Genomic DNA, 25,548 nt, shown 5'->3' on the forward strand with positions numbered 1-25,548 from the left:
GTTCAGTTTTGGGCACCTCACTATAAGGAAGATATTGAGTGCTGGATGATCTTAACAGTCTTTTCCAACTTAAATGATTGTTTGCTTCTAATGATTTTCAAGATATAAAAATAATTGATTTGGGAATGTAACCCCCTATATATCCCTGGCTTTTCAGAAATAGGACCTGACCACTTTTTGAAGTGTTACATATATAAGAATTGCTTTTAAATACAGACTGGGGTGTGTGGGGAGGGAGCATTCTTAGCAAGGAGGTTAAAGGGGTTAAAACTTAACTAGTCAACATCACTAATGTAGAAATCCCCGCTACTAGCTTTGCTTAACGGCAAAGTAGTTCTGTAGCTGTGTTCTGAGCTCTCTTTCTGAGAGCAAATGTTTTCTTCCATCCTATTTCTCAATACAGAAAAGAGTTCTCAGAACATGGAACGTGTCTTTGGTATCACGTCAAAATGTCAAAAATTGAGACCTAACTGTAACTCTTACTTTTGAGTTGAAAATTATGAAAAAAAACAGACCCTATAGAAAAGTACCAAGACATCTGTAAGCACCTGTATGAAATACAGAATGAAATGGCAAGATGGCCTTCTGAGCAATGCAATCTCCTCTCTTGTCACCAGTGTGTTAATGGAATATGTACTCATGCAAGTGAAGACAAAATTGGAGTAACGTGTTTCGATTACCTGTGAAATACTGCAGCTTTGTGATGCTCTAAGTCTCCTGACTTAAATTAAAACTAACAAAACCCCCAAACACTCTATTGTGCAGTAAAATATTGATATGGGGAATACATTACAGTAAGTACCACAGTAACTTTACCGATCTCTCTGCATTACACAGTTGCAAAGCTACTTGGTTGTACAGCTTATCCCACATAATGCAACAAAGGAGAAAAAAAAATATAGTTAACATACAGCTTAGTGGAGTAATTTAAAATTTTATTTTTCCATTGTCTTGCAACAGATTTTGGTATTATTTTTCTTATTACTTCTTTTATAATTGACATTTCCTAATACATTTCAGAAAGCTGAAAAATAATTAAACGGTTTTCTCTCTGAACAGTAATTTTTCACCTCTCAATGCACAAACATATATTGCCTGATAAGCATTTTGTTTCTCTCAAGGTTTGTTACAAATACTACTACTCTCAGATATTTAGACAGCTGGAAATTTGATTTTTCTGATTATAACCTTTCATTACATCTAGTTCATGTTTGTTAGCATGAACAAATAGTGCAGTGCAACTCATTAATATGAGAACAACCAACATTTTGCAATCTGAGAGGCAGTAAAAACTGTTTATTATAAGGCCGAAGAAATGAAGCAACTTATTCACTGGGCATTACAACCATATGTAGGGGTGGTTTGTTTATGATGTGAATGGAATGGGCACCATATGAGCAGCCTGTATCTCCCGGCTGCACTGCTCCTGAGCCCCACTCGGCATTGCATAACTGATCGGCTTTCGCACTCCTAGATCTATTATGGTGCTAATGGTGTTTTATTTAATGTGGAAATGACACGTTGTTTTTTATGGGTTTCACAATTCCCAAGCCATTTGGCCAAAGGACCGTCATGCACGGCAACAGCTATTACTTCACAGCCTTACAAAACTGGGAGTGCATTAGGTGTGTGCAGGGTGTAACAAACTTGCAATGTGCAGAGCACACTTAGGACACATTGAATGAAATGCATGTCCTTGGAAAAGCAGAAACATCCAGACGAGCTTTGGGAAAAGGAAGTTTAAAAATATAAACCATATTTTTCTTTCCCTCCAGAAACGTGCAAATCCTTCTTCTTTTCTCATGCAAAGAAACTGTTTTTCCTTCCTATTTTGTGAACAGCTGGGTTCCCGCAGAGACATCGGGCAAATCTGACAGGACTGGGTGAGCACTGTTTTCCCACCTTTAATGCACAGTTCTGGAGGGAACAAACTAACAGTTGGTCCTTGCACCACCTGTGGAGCTCCCCAGTGTGCTTCCCCACCTTCAAAGCCGCAGCTGCAGGCAGGGCATCGGGCTGCTCTTCCCCTGGTGTCAGAGCCTCGTGCTCCCCAAGCAGCACTGGATCTTGTAGCATTTCTAAAATAGTGGTGGCAGTACATTAAATGTCTGATCCTACTTCCACTGAGATCTGTGGTGGTCTTTTGCATTCATTTCAATTAACCTCAGATCAGGCTTTAATGTAGCAGCATGCCTATGTGGGATCTCTGAGGAGAGATCTGAAAATGAAAAAAAGCTAGTTCTACTGTGATTATCTTTTTTGCATTATTAAGTGTACGAGCAGGCTCTTCACAGAAGGCTCTTAATTTTCTACATAGGTACAAAATAGCAGTATATACCTATAAACATAGATGACTTGGTAAATTAAAATATCTGCCTTCTCAGGACTCTAATTAGCAATCTACTTTGAAAAATATGGTAAAATATTTCCAAACTGTATCAAAATAGATTTCCTGAAGTTTACTACAAAATAGAAAGCACTGTCACTTCAAAACTTGCCCCAAGACCCTTGTTCTCCCTCTCTAAATTCCTTCCCAGATATAGCACCTCCTACAAGCATATGTCAGAGCTCATAAGGGTAGGAGGGAAAAAGATCCTCCTAAAACCTACCCCCAACATTTTTAGCACCACGTGCATCTTAGGTTCCTTTGCTGCAGTGTTAATTCAGGCACTATCCTGGATAACTGTCTACCCTGCTGAAAAATACTAAGTTATAAAAAGCACAGTATTGCATTGCTGTTGGCGGCGTACCTGGGGAGGTATGTTGTGCCTCTACTGAAAATACACTTAGAGCACTAGGAAGACCCTGCTTACCTTGGGCCTGAACATGCTGCCTCTGTCAGGACATGCTATTTTAGTATACATGTTAATTTGGCAAAAACACCAACTATGGCATTTCAGCACGGAGTGAACAAAGTCACCAGTATTCATCAAGAAATTCACAAAATCTTTTCTGTGGCTATAGGTAAGGGGGAGACCTAAACTTTCAGCAGAGGATTGAGATGCAAACTTCACCACGCTCATAAATAAATACCATCCCCACAGTGAAACAGTTATTGCTATGATGCATCAGCCTAATAGGGCTGCCTGAGAAACAGTTGGAATAAAAACCTGGCACTGCTTCAATGAAACCACTGACACTAACTGCGGGGACTTCACAGGAGCCAGAGCAGATCCTCAGTGAGAAGCAGATTTCTGTATGAAATCTCTTCCCAGGACCACAGGTAGAAGAGACAAGCGAGCTCAATCTAGCTGGTGTATGAAATGCCTTTTTAATGTTTCTTCCTAAAGAATCAAGCCACGACCTTCATAGTGGGACCCCTCCATAGAACACTGTAGAACCTTTTGGATCTAAGAATAAAGTGGTCTCCTAAAACATGAAGACCCTGTATAAGGATTATAAGCTTTCAGCAATTAATTATCCCAAATTTCTGAATTTGGAACAAAATTTTCACAGAACATCTTGAAGCTAAATGGTTACGGCATTCTTCTAAGAGACAAACTCCACATCCAGGAGGGCACAAGCCAGCTGGATGCTCTGGCTGCACACCGCAGATGAGAAGTGGATGCCATGCCCAAACACCTCACCCTGCCTGTGCTTTTTGTAAGCAATAGCCTGGTATAGTCACTTAATATCAAGACATTTTTTATGACCGAGGGGCTCGGATGAATAAAAATGTGTCCCTTAGACTGCTGTTAGGTCCCTAAATACCTTCATTAAGGTTGAACACTTGCTACCATCACCCTTCTCTGATACATTCTTTGGCTTAGGAGAGGTGCCTTATTGTTTGATGTGGTGACCTTTACAAATCCCATTTTTAGATGTCTAATTGCTCCTAGCCACATAATATTTGTCCTGACATAAGGCAGCATTGCAGGGTTGAGCTTGCAATTTCCCTGGTACACCTAGTCGAAGCACTTGCAACCTTCTTTAAAAAATAGGATACTAAAGCCAAAGTTGCAAATACATCTGGCAACATTTAAAACAGACTGTTGCATGTGAAAATCAAAAACTTACCTGAGAAATGGAATTCCACAATTTTTTTTTAAAAAATACCAAATAGAAGAAAAGTAACAAAAGGCAATTTTTAGAATACATTACAGAATACTGGCATGTTATACAAACGTAATTAACCCATTGAAATTTAGACTAGTTCTAAGTTATGTTCAAGGCACCTTTTTTATAAATAGCTTTTTCAATGTTCATTCTACATTCACACTAGTTTAACCATGTAAACAAGTCTGTGAAAGCTCAGATTAAGGTCACTTTCAGATATGTGTGCCAAATACTTCAGAAAAATATCATATTACATGGAAAATTCAATAAAGTAAGATAGATCCATCTGCTGCCCAAACAGTTCAATAGCTGCTATGGGGTAAATTATTAACAATATGAAGCCTATAGGAGGTTTTAAAAAATTAGTTTAAAGACAAGTATCATGCAATGCATTAACATTTTGTGTTTATCATTTGAAAGTGTACATAAATGCTAAAAAAATGCGAGCCACTATTCCTAGTGCTATCCTATTTTTAAAGGGCAAGTCTTTGGAAACAGTAGTATTTGAAGTTTAAAAACTGTTTTCCCCACACTTAAATCTTATAATGTACTAGTATGTACTTTCTTCACAAGGAAAATGTATAAAATTAATGTTACAATATAAACACTATAAACAACTCCCTTGAGACACCTTCTGGACACGGAATTTCTGTAAAGACTTAAGTGTAACAATTCTGTTACAAGTGTGTTACAATTATGTAAAAATATGTACATTCATTCCAATGTCCTAGATCCCAGAAGAAACCCAAGAAAGGTCTACAAAAGTTGCCCATCGGTCTTGTCCAGTTAAGATTATCTCCAGCTTGGACACTCTTGCTGTATTTCAACATAACCAACAAAAATTTTACTTGCTTTTGTGTAGGAAGTTCCCAAACTTTTGCATAAATCCTCTCAGCTTATTTTCATTAGGCTGCAATGGATGATAAGCAGTTGAGTTGTAGCTGACCATGTGGTTACTCCTGCCGTAACTATTCCCTAAGGTCTTGCTTTTAATATCTGAGAGATGTGAAGTGCTGTTGGGTGTGTTTCCTGCAGGTTGGCTAGCATTTTCCATCTTACAGAATGGCTCAAAGCGACTATAAACACGCCTTTCACTCAAACGGGATCTTAGCTCCTCCTGGCATTTTGAGCTTGGCAACTGTGGTGTCACTGAACTTGCTCTCTGAAGAGCAGAAACAGGGGCACTTTCGGGAGTAGTGTTTGTGGTGCTTTCCTTTACATCTTGATACTGAATCTGTTCTGTATTAAATCTTGGGGTAGAGGCATCTCCTGCAGTTTCTATGAACTTACTTTCAAGGGGGCACAAGAGAGGACACTTTTTATTGCTTTCATCAGATGGAGGTTTTTGAGACTTTGGTGACTTTGGAGACTTTGTTGGGCTCCCTGTGACATCTTCTTTACTTCTGTTCAAGCTACCTTGAGAATTTGATGATGTATTTCTCTTTCTCCTTGGGGAAGAATCTGTCTTATTCTCAGAAATTTTTGGTTTTTGATTCTCTTCTTCAGAAACCAGTGTGTCAGAACTACTACACATTCTGTAAAAGGCAGGACCCCTGTTTTTTGACAAGTTTTCCTTCTTGTCTGGTGTGAGATTAAGAAGTGACCTCAATTTCTGGGATCCTTTCTTTAGAAAACTTGGGGAATTCTTACTTTCTTTCTTTGCTGTGCAATCCTTACTAGACTCCTCCTTGCCAGCTTCAGTGAGAGCAGCCATAGAGATTGCCTTGCTAGAAGTTGGGCTTTTTAGCTCTCCTTTGAGGTTCTTTTCCTCCTGTGGTAAGTGGTTGGTCACACTGTGTAAACTTTTAGAGCTCTTCAGTGTGTCTTCTGGAAGTTTTGGACTAACTGGCTGCTTAAGTCTATGCCTAGTCAGTGTGCTGTAAACGTAATTGGATGCATGTTTGTTGGCACTAGGGTCTAATATGGATTTTGAATTGAACATGGGAAAACTTCTTCTTTTTAGCATATTTTCATTTTGAAGGTTCTTCAGATTTTCTGCATGTTTGTCTGTGCACAGTGTTGTGTACAAGTAGAGAGATGAGTCACCCGTTGCATTTGAATTTACAGTAGGTTTTGTGTTGTCTGCAATATGAATTCTGTGGGGTTTTGGTGCATCTGATTTAAGAGGGATGCTTGTGCTAAGTTCTTCTACAATATTATCTGTTCCATTTTGCACACTTGGAGCATGATTAGATGTCCCTTTAGGTGTTGCACTTCCCTCTGACCCAATTATAGTTGAATTTGTAGAACTTGCACAGCTGCTTACTTCCTGCTGTTCAGGTAAAGTTGGCTGAAACACCAATGATGAGCGTAAGCGAGAATGCGAATACAGTGCATGAGCTTTAATATTTTCAGCTGTGTCATAGCTATCATATCTGTCACCCAAGGCTGAGCCATTAGACTCCACTGGATAATCTGATTGATCATTCAAATATGACTTAATTCGCCAGTTACGTAGGAATGATTTTGTTGTGTGTTCAAGGGTTGGCATCCTTTGCTGCAGATGGCGTATATGGTTATCTGTCCCATTAAAAGACCTCCGTACAATTGAATTTCTTTCTGCAAGATTTACCTTTGGTCGTGAAAACTGATCAGCAAAACTTTGCTGGGGTGTATTGTAGTTATTTGTATATCCTCCCCGCAACGAAGAAACAATACTAAGGCTATCAGATGGCATCTTCCAAGCATTTGATTGATTGTTGGCTCTATTAATAGCTCTGTTGAGCAACAGGTAAGGTGTCCTTTCTGGCTTCTCCCCAGCATAACTATGTCTCTTCCAGTGCTCATTTTTTTCACTAGGTTGATACTGCTGGATTGTATTTTGTATATTAAAACCTGGATGAAACGGTTGTTTACTATAGGCTTGATTTCTCAAGGCATATTTATCTATTTCATTTACTGCATATCTTCCACGAGTTTTCCAACAAATAGGATCTATCTTGTGAACCGTGTCTTGCCTACTGAAAAGGTTTCTTTGGCTAGAAACTGAAGCCAAGGAAGACACTGAGTGTTGGTATGTATCGTTATCCCAGAGTGTCCTGCGACTGTTTACACGCACTAATTCTGGAGCAAATGAATTGGGAACAGAAGAACGGGCATACAGTGTCCTGAACTCTTCATCAAAGGATTCAACCAGCTGTCCTGTGATAACTTGAACCATACTGAGGTTGGTTTTTTCAAATGACCACATAAAGCTGAAAGAAGAACAAAAGACCATTAGAAACAGTTCTTTTGAACTGAAGTATTACACTGGTCCTTCTTAATAAGAAAGCTTTCACACAAACCTGGGTTTTGTGCAAGTCTTCTCTAAATAAATAAATAAATAGCGGGAATGATTCATATAATTTGGATTTGGAAGGTCTAATCTAATACAACTCGAAATCAGGTGGTGATTTTCCACTGCTTTCAGTGACAGCAGGAATGAGTCTATAATCACTTAATTGCCCTTAAAAAAAGTGAATATTACAAAAAAGCATTCACAAATGTAGAACAGTGGAGTAGAAATACCTAATGGAGCAAAATTACCTCTACAAAGACTAAGCCAGGATTGGCTAGACCCACTGCATTTACTCCTGAGTCAGAGAATGTTAATGTGTAGTTATGTTGTGGAAAAAAAATAGAAAAAAAGAAAAAAAAGAAAGAAAGAAATAATATGCAGAACTACTTCAACAGTTCTGGATGTACTTCACTCTAAACACATTTTCAAAAAGATGCACCTCAGAATTGTTAAAAAGTTTACATTTTCTACTATGCACACCAGATTGGATATGAACATTTATTTTAATTGCAATGATGCTGTTCTGATGCAGGCAATTTACATCTTTTCTACCCACCTTAGAAAGGCTGAACATATGCTCAAACCTAAGTAGCTATAGCTGCTTTACAGCTAGAAAATTAGATAAAATACATTAACATGTACACTAAGTATGTTTCAACAAGCCTAGTATCATGGTGTCTAAAGCTTGTGATTTGTAGATTACAACAAAGAAAAAATCAATTTTGCAATGCTATTTTCATGAAAAAAAAAATATTAAACCTATAAACTTCTTTTATTTGCATTTATCTTCTGGATATAAGAAAATAGGCTTGTTGTATTCACATAAATACCTTGCTTATTTCTTCTTTTTTTTTTCTTTTTTTATTTTTCAGGAAATAATACTGTGCTGAGATTAAATCAGGCCATGCTGCATAAATCTCTTCTATTTTCACAATTAAAACCAATATGTTTTGTAATACTTAAAAAACCTCTAAACTTTAAATTGAGTTCAGAGAGCAAGAATTCAGAAAAACTCATCTTTCCTGTTATAAATCACTAGATTCTTTTACACAACACAAGCTTAATGTCTACAGAAACTGATCATTCCATCCCTTGTGCTGCTAGGTCTCAAAGTAGTGTTATTTTTCAAAATGAAATGAGAAAACCCATCACATTCTCACAGAAGCTAACACTGTGTGGAGATGTCAAAGCAGGCAGACTCTCCCTGGACTCTCCTACACTGACTCATTTATGAACTTGACACTTACCTCACTACCCTCTATATACATCAGTCTGAATTTGGGGCTGGCCAAGCCTCAAAGGAAATAAAAAGCCAGATTTTAGAAAGCTTACAGTGGTGCAAATCTGTGAAAGTCAGTGGTTGTGGATCTGGCACCCAGGCACTATGCTGGCAGAAACTAATTCGGTAGACCAAAGGAGAGAAGTGTAGCATGAAAAGAAGGAAAATATTTAATAACGTGTGAGATAGAACTGTCCCTGCTTTAACTTATTTTTTTTTCCAGCTCTGCAAAACTATAACTTCTTCCAGCCTATGCTTTGCACACATACACTGGCAATAAAATGGGAAGTAGAATAAAGAAACTTAGCCAAATATAAAGAGAAACTATGCCAGCTTAACTTGGGAAATTCTGAATTTGACCGTGATACACTACAGAGTGCCACAGAACAGGTCTACAATGTAGCTTTAGAAGATTATTACGAGGAGAAGCTATCCAAGAAAGCTTACGAAATAATTTTGGCAGCCTTTTCTGGAGTGAATGTTAAACAAGAATAATCCAGACAACATAAGACAAATCAGTATTTTTCTCTCTTTTAGCAAGTCTCCAGCTGTAGCAAAAGCTATAGCCTTTATTTCTTATTTGTGAAAACCTAATAGAAGATGTCAAAACTGGGCTCTGTGTTAGCAATGAGTATCCATGATAACTTGTTAAATTACAGCAAAGATAATCAAATTTGCCCATGGAGTTCCCTGGAAGAATTTTCAGAAATAGAAAAAAAAACAACAGATTTGCAATAGGAAAGGTACTAAGATCACAGGTTTTGTACAGACACCTCAGTAACTGTTCTTACCTGTAAGAACCATATATGACTTTCTTACAGTCAACAAGAATAAATTTTTGTTCCATTTTTCCATAGAATTTTGCTCCTGTTTTAGAGTAGTAATCTTGTCCTTTCACTGTCCGCACCCTCATGTTCTGAAAAAGACAATTGAAATACTTTAGTTGATATCATATATTCCATATTTAGCATCCAGGGGTTTAAAAGTCAGAGGTACAGTAGGAGAAGAGTTATCCTATTGCATATCAGTAAAGTCTGCAGGGAAGACTGGTAAAACTTGTCTTCTAGGGATCCAAGTTACTGTTTTGTCTTCAAGACTGATGAAATTCCCTAGGCCATAGACAATGAAATTTTGCTTTTCCATAGCCACTGCTCCCAGAAATGATGGTCTGGCACAAGATGTCTTTGACAAGAGAAAGAGGTTTTGTACTGAAAAGAGCCAATTGTTTTCATAATCTGATATAAAATATTTAGAAGATTTCTAAGCATCTCATCTAATCAGAGACAAAATCCGAAGAACCAGGATCATTTTTAATTGAACAAGGCTGTTATATCTACAAACACAGATACCCTACTCTGAGATAATCCATTGAATGATACCACCTGGCACCAGAATCCCTTGCAGTTATACCACCATTAAGATTTCTCAATCAGCTTTGCACCATCAATCCAATCACATTTCTAAATTCAGAGATGCTATCACAACATGCATAGGTAGCATGAACTCTATGCAGCAGTCATGTTTGAATTCTGTTAAGACACTTTATTTTTTACTCATGCAAGCTCAGTAAATTGCACTTGGGAAATTTTCTGTGTTGGATCTCAAAAATGTGGTAAATTTTTCTCCCAGGCTGCAAATGAAATTGGTTCAGGTAAGCCATTGTCTTCTAGAAATAAAAAAATTCAAAAGATGTGTTACTGCACTGTACTAATATAATTTTCAAAAAGTTCTTACGTGGGTGTAGAAAAAATGTAAAAGCATTTATCAGAAATTGTTACAGAAAGGTATTTATTTATAGAAAAAATAAAATTTATATTCAGTGCAAACCAACCTACAGCACTGAACTCATGTGTCTGTGAGATACAAAATGCATCACAAGACATAAAAATGGCTTAGAATATAGCTGTGAATGATCACGATATTTACTGTAGCTTCTAGCCTTGCAATATTTGTTCTAGCAATGCTGATTTGTGGTAATTTACAAGTATTCCAGTGCAAGTGAAATCTGTAGCTTAGCACTGCCTTTAAGAAAACCCATATGATTATTGCATAGACTGTATAAATGGAAATAGTGGAATATAAGACTTGTGAATACAAAGGACTGTCTGGCTTCATGGGACTGCTACAAGGACAGGGTGAAAATCACAGCAGACATGGTCTGTAAAGGCCAGGTAGAGATGGGTTAAGGTGGTTCATGAAGCAATACAGGTAAGACTGTGTGCAGGGTAAATTCAGAAAAACTGGGGGGAGAAAGTAAACAGAATAGAATAGAACAGAACAGCATAGAATAGCATAATTTCAGTTGGAAGGGAGCCACAATGACCACCTAGATGGACTGCTTGACCACTTCAGGGTTGACCAAAAGCTAAAGCATACTATTAAGGGCATTGTCCAAACACTTTTTAAACACAGGCTTGGGACATCAATCACCTCTCTAGGAAGCCTGTTTGACCACCCTCTTAGTAAAGACGTGCTTCCAAATGTCCATGAAAACCTCCCCAGTGCACTTTTGAACCACTCCCATGAGTCCTGTCACTGGATACCAGGGAGGAGAGCTCAGCACCTCCCTCTCCACTTACCCTCCTCAGAAAGATGTAGAGATGTTTAAACTTACAAATGTATTTAAGATTCCAGGCTATAAAGTATGACTGAGTTTACAATGCAGTTACATAAACCTTTACTGTCTATGGGAGCACTTACACATTTACCTAAAATATATCAGGTTCTGATAGACAGAGGTTGTAGGAGTTTTAACAATAGTGTCTGCTACAATCCAATGAACTTTATCTTTCCAAACAGAAAGTTTTAAAAAAAAAAGGTGAAAACCTCCATGAAATGAATGAAAGCACATTTCCAAATAACACATGCTTTCTAAATCAGTATATAATTCATTGTTGGTATTTGAAAACAATTATTGGAAGAAAAATCAAATCAAAGAAGCAAGAGTAACACTTAAAAGCTGCTGAGCTGGCAAATTATGGTTTAGTTCAAACTATCCAAGTTCTTTACATTTTGTTTCTTTATATAGGTGAATTTTTACTTAGCATCTTTGTCAAACTGTTTGAACAAAAATGCAACTCAGTTAAAATGTACAAAGACAGTATTTAAAAATTTGTAATCTAAATGTTTTTGCAAATGTGCTAGAAACATAAAACGTAAATTTACCTCTTCATTAGGTAAATAATAGAAATATTATCTAGAAGTGCTGTAAAACTGTAAAAGTCAAAACCCAGGTGGATGCTTAGGTATATTTTCAAAAACAGCTAAAAAAGAATTAATAACAATAACCACCCAATTTGCATTATTGAATGGGAAGTTAACGTAATTTTGCATCTCTACCTGCTAATCACTTTTGACAACCTAGTATTGTGTCTTTCAAGTTTTCTTCACACCAGTTAGAAGTTTTCTTATCAGTGAAAGTCAATTTTCCCACTTTTCCAGTGTGGTTTTGTTGGATTTTGAACAAAGCAATCCCATTGAAGAAAATTATTCTCTTTCCAGCAGCTACTCAAGCTTTAAGTAAAAATAATTAAATAAAAAGCTTTTATTTGAAAGTTAAATAATGTGGAAAAAGTAATTACTGAAAAAAGAAAAAAATACTGGAATTTACCCATTCTAAAGTTTATCACAATAGGAAACCCTTATTTACTATAAAATAAAATGTTGTGAACTAGTCATGAAGTTTGCATTTACTTTAATGACTTATTTACTCAATTCTGTATACCATGTAATTATATTTTTATTTCAGATTTATATTTAACTATAATAAGTTATATCTATGTCATTATAATTTGAAGAAGGTAACTTGAGAGGCAGCTTATATATTTTCAAGTAAACATAACAAGTAATGCTGGCCTAAAGACATGTCAGCTGAACACATCAAATCTTACTGAGATAAGGCCGGATTGGTGTTGAACAGGATAACACTTGGGAATCTGGAATGCTGGAGGCACAAGCAAGGCTAATGGCTTGCAAATTACCATACTATATATATATAAAAAAAGCTTTGCCTTAGGTATTCATAAGTGGAAATATAACTTCAAGTAGGCCTATCTAGAAAAGGAATAAAATTTCCATTAAGTTACTGCTTTCTAAAAAAATCATACTCTCTGCTTCCCCTGTTCTATCATTCTTCCTCCAGCTTTTCTATCCTGCTTCCTTAATCCCGTACTCTTTTCCTGTCTCACCATGTCATCCTCTATACAGATGGGAACATGGCAGCACAAAGGCATGTGCCTGAGATCAGAGATCATGCTCACCTTTCTCACAGTTCATCTGGCATTCTTCAGCTACTTTGAACCCTCTAATTAGGTGCCAGGGATGCATACTGTGAATAATTGCCCAAAATATAGACAAAATTTGAGGATACACAGTGACAATGCCTTCCACTTAGAATTAGAAGCAGTAAAGATGTACATAGTGAATTGCGAGCCCCATCTGGTATGAGACGCTGTTTTCTACTCGGTTGCATCCTCAGGCTAAAGGTCTCCCCTGCTGAAAGCAGCATGTCACCAATCACTGCATCGTTGTGGGTAAAGCAATAGTTCATTTCTGACCCTGAGAGGAAAATCCTGGGCAAACCAGAAACCAACAAACCCACACACCACGAAGGAACCAAGCTAGCCTGATGGGACACACAAACGTATGTAAGGTCAGCCACAGTGATTCAAACGGAAGGTCTGTCTGGTCCTGTAACCTGTTTCTGTCAGTGACTGCTAACGGATGTGTACGGAGGGATAGTTTAATCAAGGACTGGATGTTTTAGAAGGTTTTTGAAGCCAGACACAGGATCTCCTCCCTCCTCCAAGAGCAGGCTGTAGGACACTCAGGGACATTTAAAACAGCCGCTGGCTGCAGTTTAAGGAAGGCCATTAGGGCTATCCAGTTAAATGACACCCAAATGATGAACAAGAAAGAAGCCCTAACCTCTTCTTACATATGAGTGCACCATTATCTTCCCAGAGAGAGACACATAAGCACAGTTTAAAATTATGAAGTGCAATTCAATTACATATTTATTTTAATCAGTAAAAACCCTCCAGTGTGACAGATAAGTACAGTGAATATAGTGGTCTCAAACCTTTCACTTCAGCACTTACTTGCAGAGACTGTTTTTATCAGTGTTCAATACACACTCTATACTTGCTGTAAAGAATACACCTAACAGTTTTCAAGGAAAAAAAAACAAAACACTTTTCTCATATTGTTCATAATTACTAATACTACTTATTATCCTGGGTCTCTCTTCTTACTAAGATATAATAGTTGCTGTAGAAATGCTAAGTAGTTTTCAAGTTTGCTTCTATTCTGACTTTGAATCTGATTCAATGACCACTGAAGACAAAATCTCAGTGACTTCACTGCAATCTGGCCCTTAGCACAGAAGTTTGCTCACAGATACAAGACTGTGCTGTGCAGGTCTATTTAATAACCAAATCTGACTCAGACTTGGAAGTACTGGAAAACTTTTGTTGAATTGGATAACACTGGTGAGAAATAACCGGCTGCAATCAGGTCTCAAGAGTAGCTGCTACTATGCATTCAAGTACACATATCTGGGAGTAGACTTCACAAAAGGAAAGTAAAATCAATTCATTAGTGGTTTTATTTTCTCATTCCTGCAATTCATTAAAAATACTGAGAGGATTTTCAGGTAATAAACAGTTCCTGCTGAATTGCTTTCAATATCCTCCTATAGCAAGATGATTCTCCATTATTGCCAGAGAAGTAAAAATAGGTTTCTGGAGAGCATGGAGCCTCTTCCACATGCCTCACCTTATGTCAAGTAAAACACAAAGATCTGGCATCAGCTGAGGAGCTTGGTTGACTTCTTGAGCATTATGCAACATTGGCTGCATTGGTTCTTTATTTCTAATACAAAATTAAGTTATTGCATTTGAACATTCTGGTGGTTCTGGGGATTGTTGTCTTGGTGCTGCATTCTGCAGTACAAACCTATTTCACAGTTTGCTGCAGCACCTGTCAGTAGTAGGAAAAAGCATCTCTTGAAAAATTTGGCTATTAGGTTTTGAGAAATCACCTGGAAAAAGTCTGAATCTGTAACAACTCTTCATCTTTCTATGTAAAGGAATTGCTGACTGAACAAGTCAGACCAGCGACAGAGTTAGTCAAAGAAGCTTAGGTAGAGAAGAGAAAAAAAAAATGAAACACATTAATTACTGAGGAAAATTGTAGGACAGTCAGGAAACAGATAAATGAAACTTGGGAAAGAGAAACGTGGAAGTATCTGAGTTGAGTTGCACTGGTGATGTTAAGATGAACATTAAGTATAAACCAACCCACAAGAAGAAATACTGTACAGAATTCTAAAAAAGCTCCTAGTAAACCCCGATTTTATATTCTCCTATACAGAATTCACAAAATAATCATAATATATATAATCTACCCATTTTTTCAGCTATATCTTTCAATAAAGAGGGAAACAGGCCCTGATATGCAGTCAGACTACAGATAAGGAAAGCTGTCTGCACAGACGTTTAATGAAGATTTGAATAAAATATATTTTTTCCCATGCAGACTACTGAATTGTAAATCTGAATTAAAAAAAAACCACATTTCATTCATCACTGCATCTCATATTTTACTGATTCAATGGCAGTAAAAAGAGCTAGAGAAGGCGCTGAGTCAGAAAAGCTTTACAGAAATTCCTCATCATGAGTGCATGGCATGAGGAGCATCTGCCATACTCCTGCAAGACTGAACCAAATCATAACAGGGAATAACGAGATCAATGTTGCTGGTGCTACAGTTTGAGGAAAAGAAATCGATCCATACACCTCTGTCCTCTTCTTGCTTTCACTGAACAGCAGCGGAAGAATGAAAGCCAAGAGCACAGAAAGCTGAAGATGTTTTGTGTGGGTCTTTTGGGTTATTTTGTGTTTTGGTTTTTTTTGGTTTGGGTTGGGTTTTTTTGGTGGTTGGGGTTTTTTTGTTGTGTTTTTTTTTTTTATTTTATTTTATTTTATTTTTGTTAACATTGAAGCAATGGGAAAAAGGAAATGGGAGAAAACTTCTCCAGAGTACTGACTGTTCCTTCACAGTCACCTACAGCTTCTCTTCATCCTCACGAAAGGCACGGGAGAATCACTGCAGGAGTAGCAAGCTTTTATTCTCAGAGCAACAGTCACTGGGACTAGCACTTGGATGAGAAAACCATTACTTTGAAAAGCTTCATTACAAGCTAAACTGGAAACCCAGCGCAACAGGATTACTGCTTAGCTTTTTGGCATGTATTTTTCATTTTCTGATAAAACTCTAAGTATTCTAAGTAAACCTTGCAGAGTAAAGATATATTCTATTTCTCCCATCATTATGAAGTAGAAACATAAAAAACATAACATCACTGAAGAGGCCAAGTCCAAACTTCTCCAATCCACAGTAATCTGTACAAAATCCTCTAATGTCTGTACATCAATTCTTTCAAACATAGAAATGCCTGTGGGTCTATAAAACCATATTAAAAAGACAACCTCGAATCCACTAAAAAGAAGTTAAGCTTTTGAAACAGCTGTAGATACAGAATTAATGTCAAAATGTACACTATGGCATTTTTTGAGATTTCACTTGAAATTAATATTCCCAGTTTCTTTTCTTTTGGGATGATAAAACTCATGCCATGAAAAGACATATCACCATCTTTGGCAACCTCTATGGCATAGTTAATCCAAGTAACCAGCAAATGGTGGTACCTCAAGTTCCAAAGTATGGAAATATTGCCACATACTGACTTCATGAAGGCAATCACGACCAGCGTTTACAGAACCACAACAGGTTTTTGATGTTTTCTTTCCAAAAATTCCCATAGCTCTGTGCATTAGGCCACCAGAGGGCAATCCCACACACTCATACACAACAAACAAGCATAGAAAGTGGTGTGGGAATACTTCTAAGGACCTAAGTCAATACTACAGAGCAAAAATTGGTATAAAATAAGTTTGCTCCAAAATTCTACCAAAAAGCCCTCTTTATCCTCACAAATACAGCACATCTGTATCTGATTTTTAGATTGGGTTCTTAAAATGGATGTGGTGAAGAAGAGCCTTTATAGCTTTTTTTGCCTGGCGTGAACACGGTCTAACTAGTTACAGAAGCAAGGAATTGCAAATGGAACTATATGGAAGTTCAGCCAAGGCATACTCAGAGCACTGAAAACAAACTCTGGCAAAGACCTTGGAACTTCTTCAGTGCTATCTCCAGTACAGTAAATCTAAAAGTATTTACGAAGCATTTACTTTAGGACAGTGCAGCTCATGGTTTGTATTCTAATCCCTGTTAAATATTAGAGCAGTACAGGACATCTTGTGAAAAATACACGTTAGTCTTGTTATCTTTCTTAGAGGATAAATTTACATATTTCATGTATAAAAAGTAATACTAATATATGATGCAGATAAACATGATAATATAGATTTTCAGAAAAACACTAATGAAATAGAATCTTGGGCCTTTTGAAGTATTTTAATACATAATAACTTTAAATAAAAAGGTCATAAAATGAAGTATGCAATGTATTAATTTACATAAGCTTCATGACTCTATTTTCAGGCTGCTTTAAGAGAAAGCAAAAAGAAACCTACTTTTACAAACATGATGTATTCCTTAATACATAATAACGGAAAATTATTTTTTAAATAATATATGAGAATTATGTCATTCTATGAAATACTCTTGTTTTGACACATGAAAAAGATAAAAAACTTTCTAAAGAGAAAAACATTTGTACAGAAGGTCCTGCTGAGAGCTTACTTATTTATACCTCATTGTTAATTTGAAAAAGCAGTACTTGATAATCACTTTTCGATTAATAGTCCCTTTTTAATGGGTTGCAGAGGAATGAGTAGTGAATATTCATGCACAGGAACACAGTAAGTCTTACCCTGAGCCTCTGAACTTGACAGCCTTGTTTCTCCGTCATTTTCAGAAAGTGACTGAAGTTTGACTCATCAAGCAGGAGATACACTGCAATCCCTCTAGCAGATGCCTCCACAATTTCTCTAAAAATATCTACATCTGTAAACATATCCATAACAATGGCAATGACCTGAATAAAACAGAAAAGACAAATTATTTTATTGTATAAACACATAAATAAAACTCTTAACTGAAAGTCACACCGGGCAGCCAACACTAAAATTTTTTTACACATCAAAAAGTTCTACTATTTTCCATGTGGTACCATTTAACCCAGAAGGCTTTACAAGACCACTGGATCTTCTTTTTGAGAAGTCAGATGATTGCTTGTGTGGCATCTGTCAGAAGTACCAAAATCAACCAAAAAAAAGTTGTGTTGTGGGTGTGTGTAGTGATTGGTTATACAAGGAAAAGGAAATCCAGTGGAAGAGAAAAGAAGGGGAAACAGTCATATAAAAACAGTGGGGAAAAAAACCCCCAATCACAATATAACTGCAGTGTGCATGAAAAAAAAATATCAGAAAATGTTTTTGTGTAAGGAGCTTCTTCATCCTTCATCACCTCTAAAGCTAAATGGCTCAAGTCCTTGAAGGAGTCAAGGAAAAAGCTCCTTGAAGGAGCTGGAAAAGCTGATGACTTCAGGACCCATACTGATTCAGCACTCTTACTGGGATGAAACTTCTTCAGCTGGTGAGAGCTCGGCTCAAGAAGATTAGAGTGCTGAACATGAGTTACTAATGCCCTTTGATCTACAGAGATAAAGTAAGTGTTTCTGATCTTAGGGGCAGGTGTCAAGAGGATGGGACCAGTTGCTTTCCAGTGATGCCCAGCCACAGGACAAAGGGCAACGGGCACAAACTGCAACACATGAAGTTCCATCTGAATATAAGGAAAAAATTCTTTACTTTGAGGGTGACAGAGCACTGGAACAGGCTGCCCAGAGATGTTGTGGAGTCTTCTTCTCTGGAGACATTCAAAACCCACCTGGACACAATCCTGTGCAACCTGCTCTGGGTGACCCTGCTTTAGCAGGGGGTTGAGCTAGATGATCTCCAGAGGTCCCTTCTGACCCTGACCGTTCTGTGATTGGGGAAAACAATGTCCTGCTAATGGTATTTTGGAGATGATATACTACTGACATATCATTATCAATTTGGCAAGAACTAATACTGAAGCATTAGAGGGAATAACAGAGGAAGAATGGGTATGTCTGTAACTTTTAAAGATGATTTTTTTATCCACTAGAGTCTTCATGAAAAGTTCCAATGAGATGTCTCTGAGGCAAATTCAAAGCAAATAAAAGCCTTTCACAAGTATCAGAGCAGGCTTGATAGTGAGCATGCTTTTACCATTTTCACTAATTCTTGAACTACTTGTACCTCAACTTTAATGGTGTAGTTTTTAAGTTAGTCATTCCAGAACTCAAAACATTTACCTCACAAATTTGGTAAATGCTGTCGCACACAGCCCGGTAGAAGTTATGTCTCCATCAGTTGTCTGAATTACCTTTTTGAATCCTGCCTGCTGAGAACTAAAAGACTCACTTACTTTGAACACGTACTTAAAACAGTAAAAATATGAATGAGAGCTGACTTACAAAAAGTAAAATAACAATGTTATTAGGAAAGCTAAACAGACAGCTCCTGAAGTAGTAAAAATGAAAGGACTTGGCCTTACCATAACATGTCACCTGGCAATAAAAAAGACTCTTTACAAATCCATCAGTCAAAGAGGAACTGAATAGCACGAAATAATTAAATTCTTTCAAAAACCTTAGGTAATATGCCCATGCAATACCTCATTCATTTTATTGACTTTCTGAAAATAGAACCTAAATGTGATTTTTACCAGTACAAATTATATTTCTTTATCTAAATTTGAAAGGAAAGACTGAAAACCACAAAAGTTTATCTTGACTCGAACGACCTCATCACTTTCAGACTGCACCTTCTGCTTGGTCTTTTTTCTGAGATACACAACATTAACTGAACATAGCAACCCTATTTACTCATCTGTCTTGTTTCACTTATGTCTGAGCAGAAATCTGCCAAGACAGATCAAGTATGTTAGGTAAAAAGACCAAAGAAGAAAGACTCTCCTTAAATAATTCTGTTTCATTACTTGTGTCCCCTCCCTCTGAACTCCCTCATTTCTTCTTAACCTTTCCTTTTCTTCAGGTCTTTTAGAAATAGGTGCTCATTACATTCAAGGAACTATTTAAATGTAAGAGAGAAATCCTGAATGGATTAATCAGCATACACTGACATGAACATATGAAATATTCAAAATCAATAGTACAGCCTTCAAAAATCTTTCTAACATTTTCCTATGGCAGATACCTAAGATGCTAATTTGTTTGCATCATCTGTGGTTGCAAAGACTAATATACTGGAAATACACAGAAAAGAAAAAAACAAGAATAAGTAATAAGACCTGAAAACCAACGCTGACTAGAATGGCCATATCTATTTTAATGAAGAGAGGAGGAGAGAAATAAATACATAAGCAAGCAGGCCAGTAAACTGGTGGCATGAGAGGGATGCATGTGCGCTACTATGCAGATATTTTGTAACTTGGAAATGAACAGGGAAACTCTTTGTCTTCACTAGTAGAACTGTTCTTAAACCATTTAGCTTACTAATTTTGGAGTTAATTCTGCAAAGCATCAAAACACTTCCAGAGTTGGAACAAGAATTACATTTTGGGACCTAAAGCTTGTGCTAGCTGGAAAATCCTCACGAGATGTAAGGACATGTATGCAAAGCCACATGCATCATCTGACAACCAACTGGACATCCATTTTTGCATTCCCTGGAAACCAAAGATGACTTTTGTTTTATGCCCTCATTAGCCTGCCCATTCACTCTTACCAATGCTCAATTAATCTAGTCAACACAAACATAATTAGGCTCAATTGTTGGAGGAAGAAGAGTGCCAAATTTGAACAATGCATATGATATACATTCATAACTGAAAAGTAATTTACAATGGACAATTTCTGTATAGTGATTTCTATGTCAGACCAGTTGTTTGATCATAAACTATAGATTTTGGTGCAGAAAGAGTGGATTCCATAAATTTCATAAATATTCTGGTTTTTAAATGTATTAAATTCCCTTTAATATTTTGGAGTGTGTGGTGTGTACGGTGTGTGTGCAGGGTACATTTCTCTATATATTTGCGTGCTTTGCAGCAGAAGGGAGTATTGAGCTTGGGGAAAAAAATAAACAATATGGTGTTCAGGGTCCCAAGGCTTAATTAAGGAGACCAAGACTAGGAAGTTACTTCAAAAGAGGTATTCTATACTGTGTATCTACCTTTAATGAAAGCTGTAACAACAGCTACAGGATTAGTCGCTTGCTGCATCACCATGGAAGGGAAGATTTCACTACCGGGTTTTTACATTTGTTTTTGCAATTGCAGAGGCAATTTTCACCCTGATACTTGTAAGAAGAAGTCATATGACAGTGAAATCCAGCAAGGAAGAAAAAATCATACAATTCAAATTGTAGAAAATAGGTCAGAAAATTGCCTATTCCACAAATTCTGTGTCTTTTGGGCATAACACCACCATCCTGTGTGAAGAAACTCCCCCAAAGACACCTTCCTTATAAACTGCCATTTTCTTTCCAAAGCATATTTGTTTTCCAAAATGCAGAGGTCTTTTCAAAAGCAAGCACCAATGCTTTTATAGGAAATACAAAGGCCATCCAACCATGCAGGGGACACTGGATGGGTGCAGCAGTTTTCTGCTGAAAGCACCAGAATTCTGGGAGAACTTTCCAAACCTTGAGAAACTGATTATCACCCTGACCAAAAATGACACTCAGTTGAGAATAACTTAGCATTTTTAACTTTCAGGGAGGAGAAAGTAGTGGCGGAGCTGGTACTTGCTGTGCATAATATCACACAATACTGATACTATGCACAGCCAGAGTGAATTATCACCACCTGATTTCGTATTAGATAGAAGAGCTTATTTCAGTGATCAACTTCAAGTGAAGACTGCAGAAATCAATTTTTATACTAGTCTCCTTCCCCTCAAATTAAACTTAAATAATCTTAGATTATAGTTACTAATCTTTTCATCTTACCTACCAATTTTTTTTTTTAAAGTGGTGAATGTTTTTTAAGGTTAAAATTTGGTTTCAATGGCATCCTTACAGAAGGAGAAAATCTGCTGCAAGTCAATAAGCACAAAATTGCTCCTAACAAAGCTGATAGTTTTATCAATTTAAATGAAGGCACCAGTAGAGTTATATTCTATTATTCGTAGAGCTAACTTGACACTAAGACTACAGTTTGCAATAGAAAAGTAAAGCTTCACATATTACTTTTTAACATTTTAGAAACATTTAAGTACAGAAAAGTAAAATTTTGTTGAATAGCACTATTTTTATGCAAATATTTTAAACCACATATTTTTTTGGTAAGCTGATGCATTTTACTGAATTTGCACAGTATCGAGTAAAGTAGCATTTTAAAACTCATTATCTCTATCAGATCATTTTAATACAAAGTTCTTTTAATACTTAAAAGGTTTTTAATAATCTCCAGGTTCAGGATATTACTCACTCCTACATAAAATACTAGTCACAAGATTCATGACAGACACACACACACAGATTTTTGAAGGTCACAAATGAACAGCTATAGATGAAATATCCTGCAAAATTATTCATGTTCTTGCAAAACAGGAGCTTAAGTACATGATATCACATCACACTGGATATTATGAGACTGTAAATGGAGGCTGATGCTCAGTTTTGTTGATCTATCATGTCACAGGGCCAGCTGTTGCTCCAAGGAGTTACTAGTTTGGGCTCATTCACATGCATATTGGCTTAAACCGTTCTCACCTTCAGAAACTGATGCTGTTCAAAGACATATATAGAAAGAAGTTGCCAATCCCAACAATACAAATACATCTATCACTAAACATATCCTGAGCTTGTCCAGGGGAGGGCCACCAAGATGTTCAGGGCTGGAGAACTTGCCCTGCAAAGAATATATGAAGGAGCTGGGTTTGTTCAGTGCAGAGCAAAGGTGCCTCTGGAATGTTATTCCATTCCCCTTTAACACAACAGTGGCTTTAGGGAATCTTGCAGTATTCCCCCAGTGCTTTACAGGAAGCATCTCAAGAAGATGAAGCCAGGTTCTTCAGAGTGGTGGCAAGTCAAGAGTCAACGGTCAAACAGAAACAGGAGAAGTTCTAACTGGATATAGGTACAAACAGAGTCTTGTTTGTTTTGTGTTTCTTATAAATAAAGAATACTGAGATGTAAAGGAGTTCTGGTAAGAATTTTGGTAAGAAAAATCAATGGATTTTAATCTTCATAGCTCAGTTTCAGGACATCAAAATCAACCCTGTTAATGGGTATGTACTGAAATTAAAGCATAGATGTAAATAAAGGTCTTTAGTGCTCATGCTCTGCAAGTCTATTTTGTGAACTACTGACAGTTTCATTATCCCAGTATCTTTGCTCCTCTCACAAGCATTAATTATAATTCTTTAAGAGATATCATGCAGAGTGAGCCATTTAACACCTCCTTTGCTATAAAGAGTAAAAAAGAGGAATTAAAGCAACTGCTTCCTTAGGTCAGGCTTTACTAAAGAGACACCTACCATTGTATCAACAACCTCGTAGGGAATGATGCTACAGACCTACCCTACGCTGCTGCAGTCTTGACTTCCTGTACCCACACGAGGCTTACTGGGGGCACGCTATGGCAAAAGTCCATATCGCTGTGCAGTGCTTGTGAACGCCACCACCCTTCCTCACCCCCAAACCAAAGAACCACATTTCAGATAGAGATGTTAACTCTCTTTTTGTTGACCTTTTCCACCGCACTCCAGGCAATTTCCATTTCACAGATCTCTGTTTTGGAGAGAATCTTCTTGAGGCACAGGCTCGGTGCTATCCAAATCTGGCCCTTCTCAGAGATCAGGCAGGTCATGACACTTGCAACAGTGCAGAAAGAAGACCTGGTACTGCATACCTTGCTGTTAGCAACAGGAGGCAGGCAGCAAATTGACTGGGTGGGTTTCAGGCACCATAAAAGAGACAAATTTTGTGATCAATGCCGTCAGCATTTCTACTAGTAAGCTATATTATTGTGGGGTTTTTTTTAACTATGTTACGCTGTTGTTTATGGTTGAGGGTCTAGATCCAGTTTATGCTTGCTGCAATTCATATTAGCAGCACCCCAATAAATCATCTGATAACCTTACTTTCTGGCACTGTTGCTAGCACCAGAGTGCTTCTAAGATGATAGCTCATTAATTTTGTCTGAATTTTCAAAATTGAATGCAGCCCTGAAATGCCTTGCACAACACATCCTTCCATTGCAAAACATACTTTAAAACCATTGTGAGTTGCACCAGAATATCTCAGGTCACCTTTGGGCCGGCTGAATTGCTGAGGTCTCACATAACAAATGTAGCAGAACAGAAGTCTTGAAATAAAGTGAAGAACTCCTCTGTAAACAGAGCCTAGATACACTAATAAAAATAGTAATCAAACATTGAGTGTGATCCACTCTCCTACAATTTCTGTGGTAACGTAATGGCACAAAGACTGAGATGATTTACACTTACATAACTTCTGTGAAGTTAATGTCACCCTTGTAGTATATTATCACCAACACTGGCTCCCTGAGATCATATTTAATTTATTTAACTTGGCTCTGCATTCAGAGAGCAATAGACCATAACCATACAGTGTACTTTGAAATGTTCTTCCATTATTACATTCTTTAAAAGCAATTTAATTAACTACAGGGTGAAGTCTGGCATTTCACTACAACAGGCAGCTACACTACCTCAGAACCAGCTCTCCTAACCCTCACTATCCTCCTCCTCCTGCTCCAAAACATTTCCACCATCAATTTTGTGGATACAAAAAGTGTGCGCCTCAAAATTGAACATGTCTTCTATTCTGATCACCAAGCCTCAGTTTATCATGTCACATACCACCTACACAACATAAGCATTTTAAAGTGAAAACTAAATTTAAATAGAATAAAAATTAACTTCGACATGTACATTAGCAGTCTACCTCAATATCTTCTCTCTGTAACAGGATGTTAGACATGCTCAACATAAAAAAAAATCCATAAGAAGAGTCACTGTCCAGAAAACAAAAAAGTAAGCTAAAATTCTATAAATTTCCTGCAATACTGTATAGAAAACCAATGCAAACTATTCTCAGAAAACTGTGAATGCAGCCAATCACATAAAGCACTGTACAAATAGTTTACGTGTGTTAACTGTGTAGCTCACATGGCAAAGCCTCATCTGTTCTGCCCAAGAAACATGTAAGGTGTGTGAACTTTCTAGCTATTGGTAATGGGGGAAAATGTTCTGATTCTGGTAGCAAAGAATGATATAGCAGTAAAAACTGCAGCTCTGAAGAATTACATGATTTAACTTTGAGATACACTGGGAAGATGATTTTTTTCAACTTTTGTGCAGATTTCCATGTCTCTAAAAAATCAGATCAGAAGATCAGGATTAGCTCTTCTACAAATGAAACTAAAACCAACACAGAAGAAAAGTTCTCTGAAGTGCAGCTAAGCTTTTTTTTCTGAAAAGTGAATGTACAGTATCCTTCTGCATTGCCTTTCAGAAAGCTATTGCAGGCTGAGCTAGCAAGTCAGACATGTGCCATCCTAAAATGACACCTTCGGTGTTACCTTTTCAATTCACTCAACTGGGAATTTTACAGGTATCCTGCAAAATGTACAGGATTTTGCTACAGGATAATGAGCTACATTAATTCTGTTAATGTGATCTGTATCTATGGGTTTGGCAGTTGTTATTCTGCCTGAAGGATTAGCAAGAACTCGGCTTGAGCTGACCAAATTACATGAGACACCACCTCACTCTGGCTGGCAGCAGAGGTGGTAATTCCTCTGAAGCTTTACTTCCGCACATGCAGAATTGAGTTTCAGCAAGCCACAGAGACGAGAGGAAGGAAGAGGATATTCTGAGGACTCTTTGCGG

The 25,548-nt window shown here is 37.2% G+C and overlaps 1 protein-coding gene across 1 annotated transcript in view; it reads right to left on the reverse strand.

Annotated features, from left to right (window-relative positions):
• FAM83B (family with sequence similarity 83 member B) overlaps window positions 1-25,548 on the reverse strand; it is a 107,227-nt gene that overhangs the window by 23,144 nt on the left and 58,535 nt on the right. The window contains exons 2-4 of the mRNA XM_080388110.1: window positions 17,509-17,673; window positions 9,404-9,528; window positions 1-7,250 (exon numbers count right to left, since the gene is read on the reverse strand). The exon at window positions 1-7,250 is cut by the window's left edge and continues 23,144 nt beyond it. Of these exons, the coding sequence (XP_080244236.1) occupies window positions 4,901-7,250; window positions 9,404-9,528; window positions 17,509-17,673 (2,640 nt within the window). The 3' untranslated portion in view covers window positions 1-4,900. The remainder of the gene's footprint in view (window positions 7,251-9,403; window positions 9,529-17,508; window positions 17,674-25,548) is intronic.

Source organism: Falco punctatus, assembly GCF_963210335.1.
Source record: "Falco punctatus genome assembly, chromosome: 5".
NCBI lineage: Eukaryota > Metazoa > Chordata > Aves > Falconiformes > Falconidae > Falco > Falco punctatus.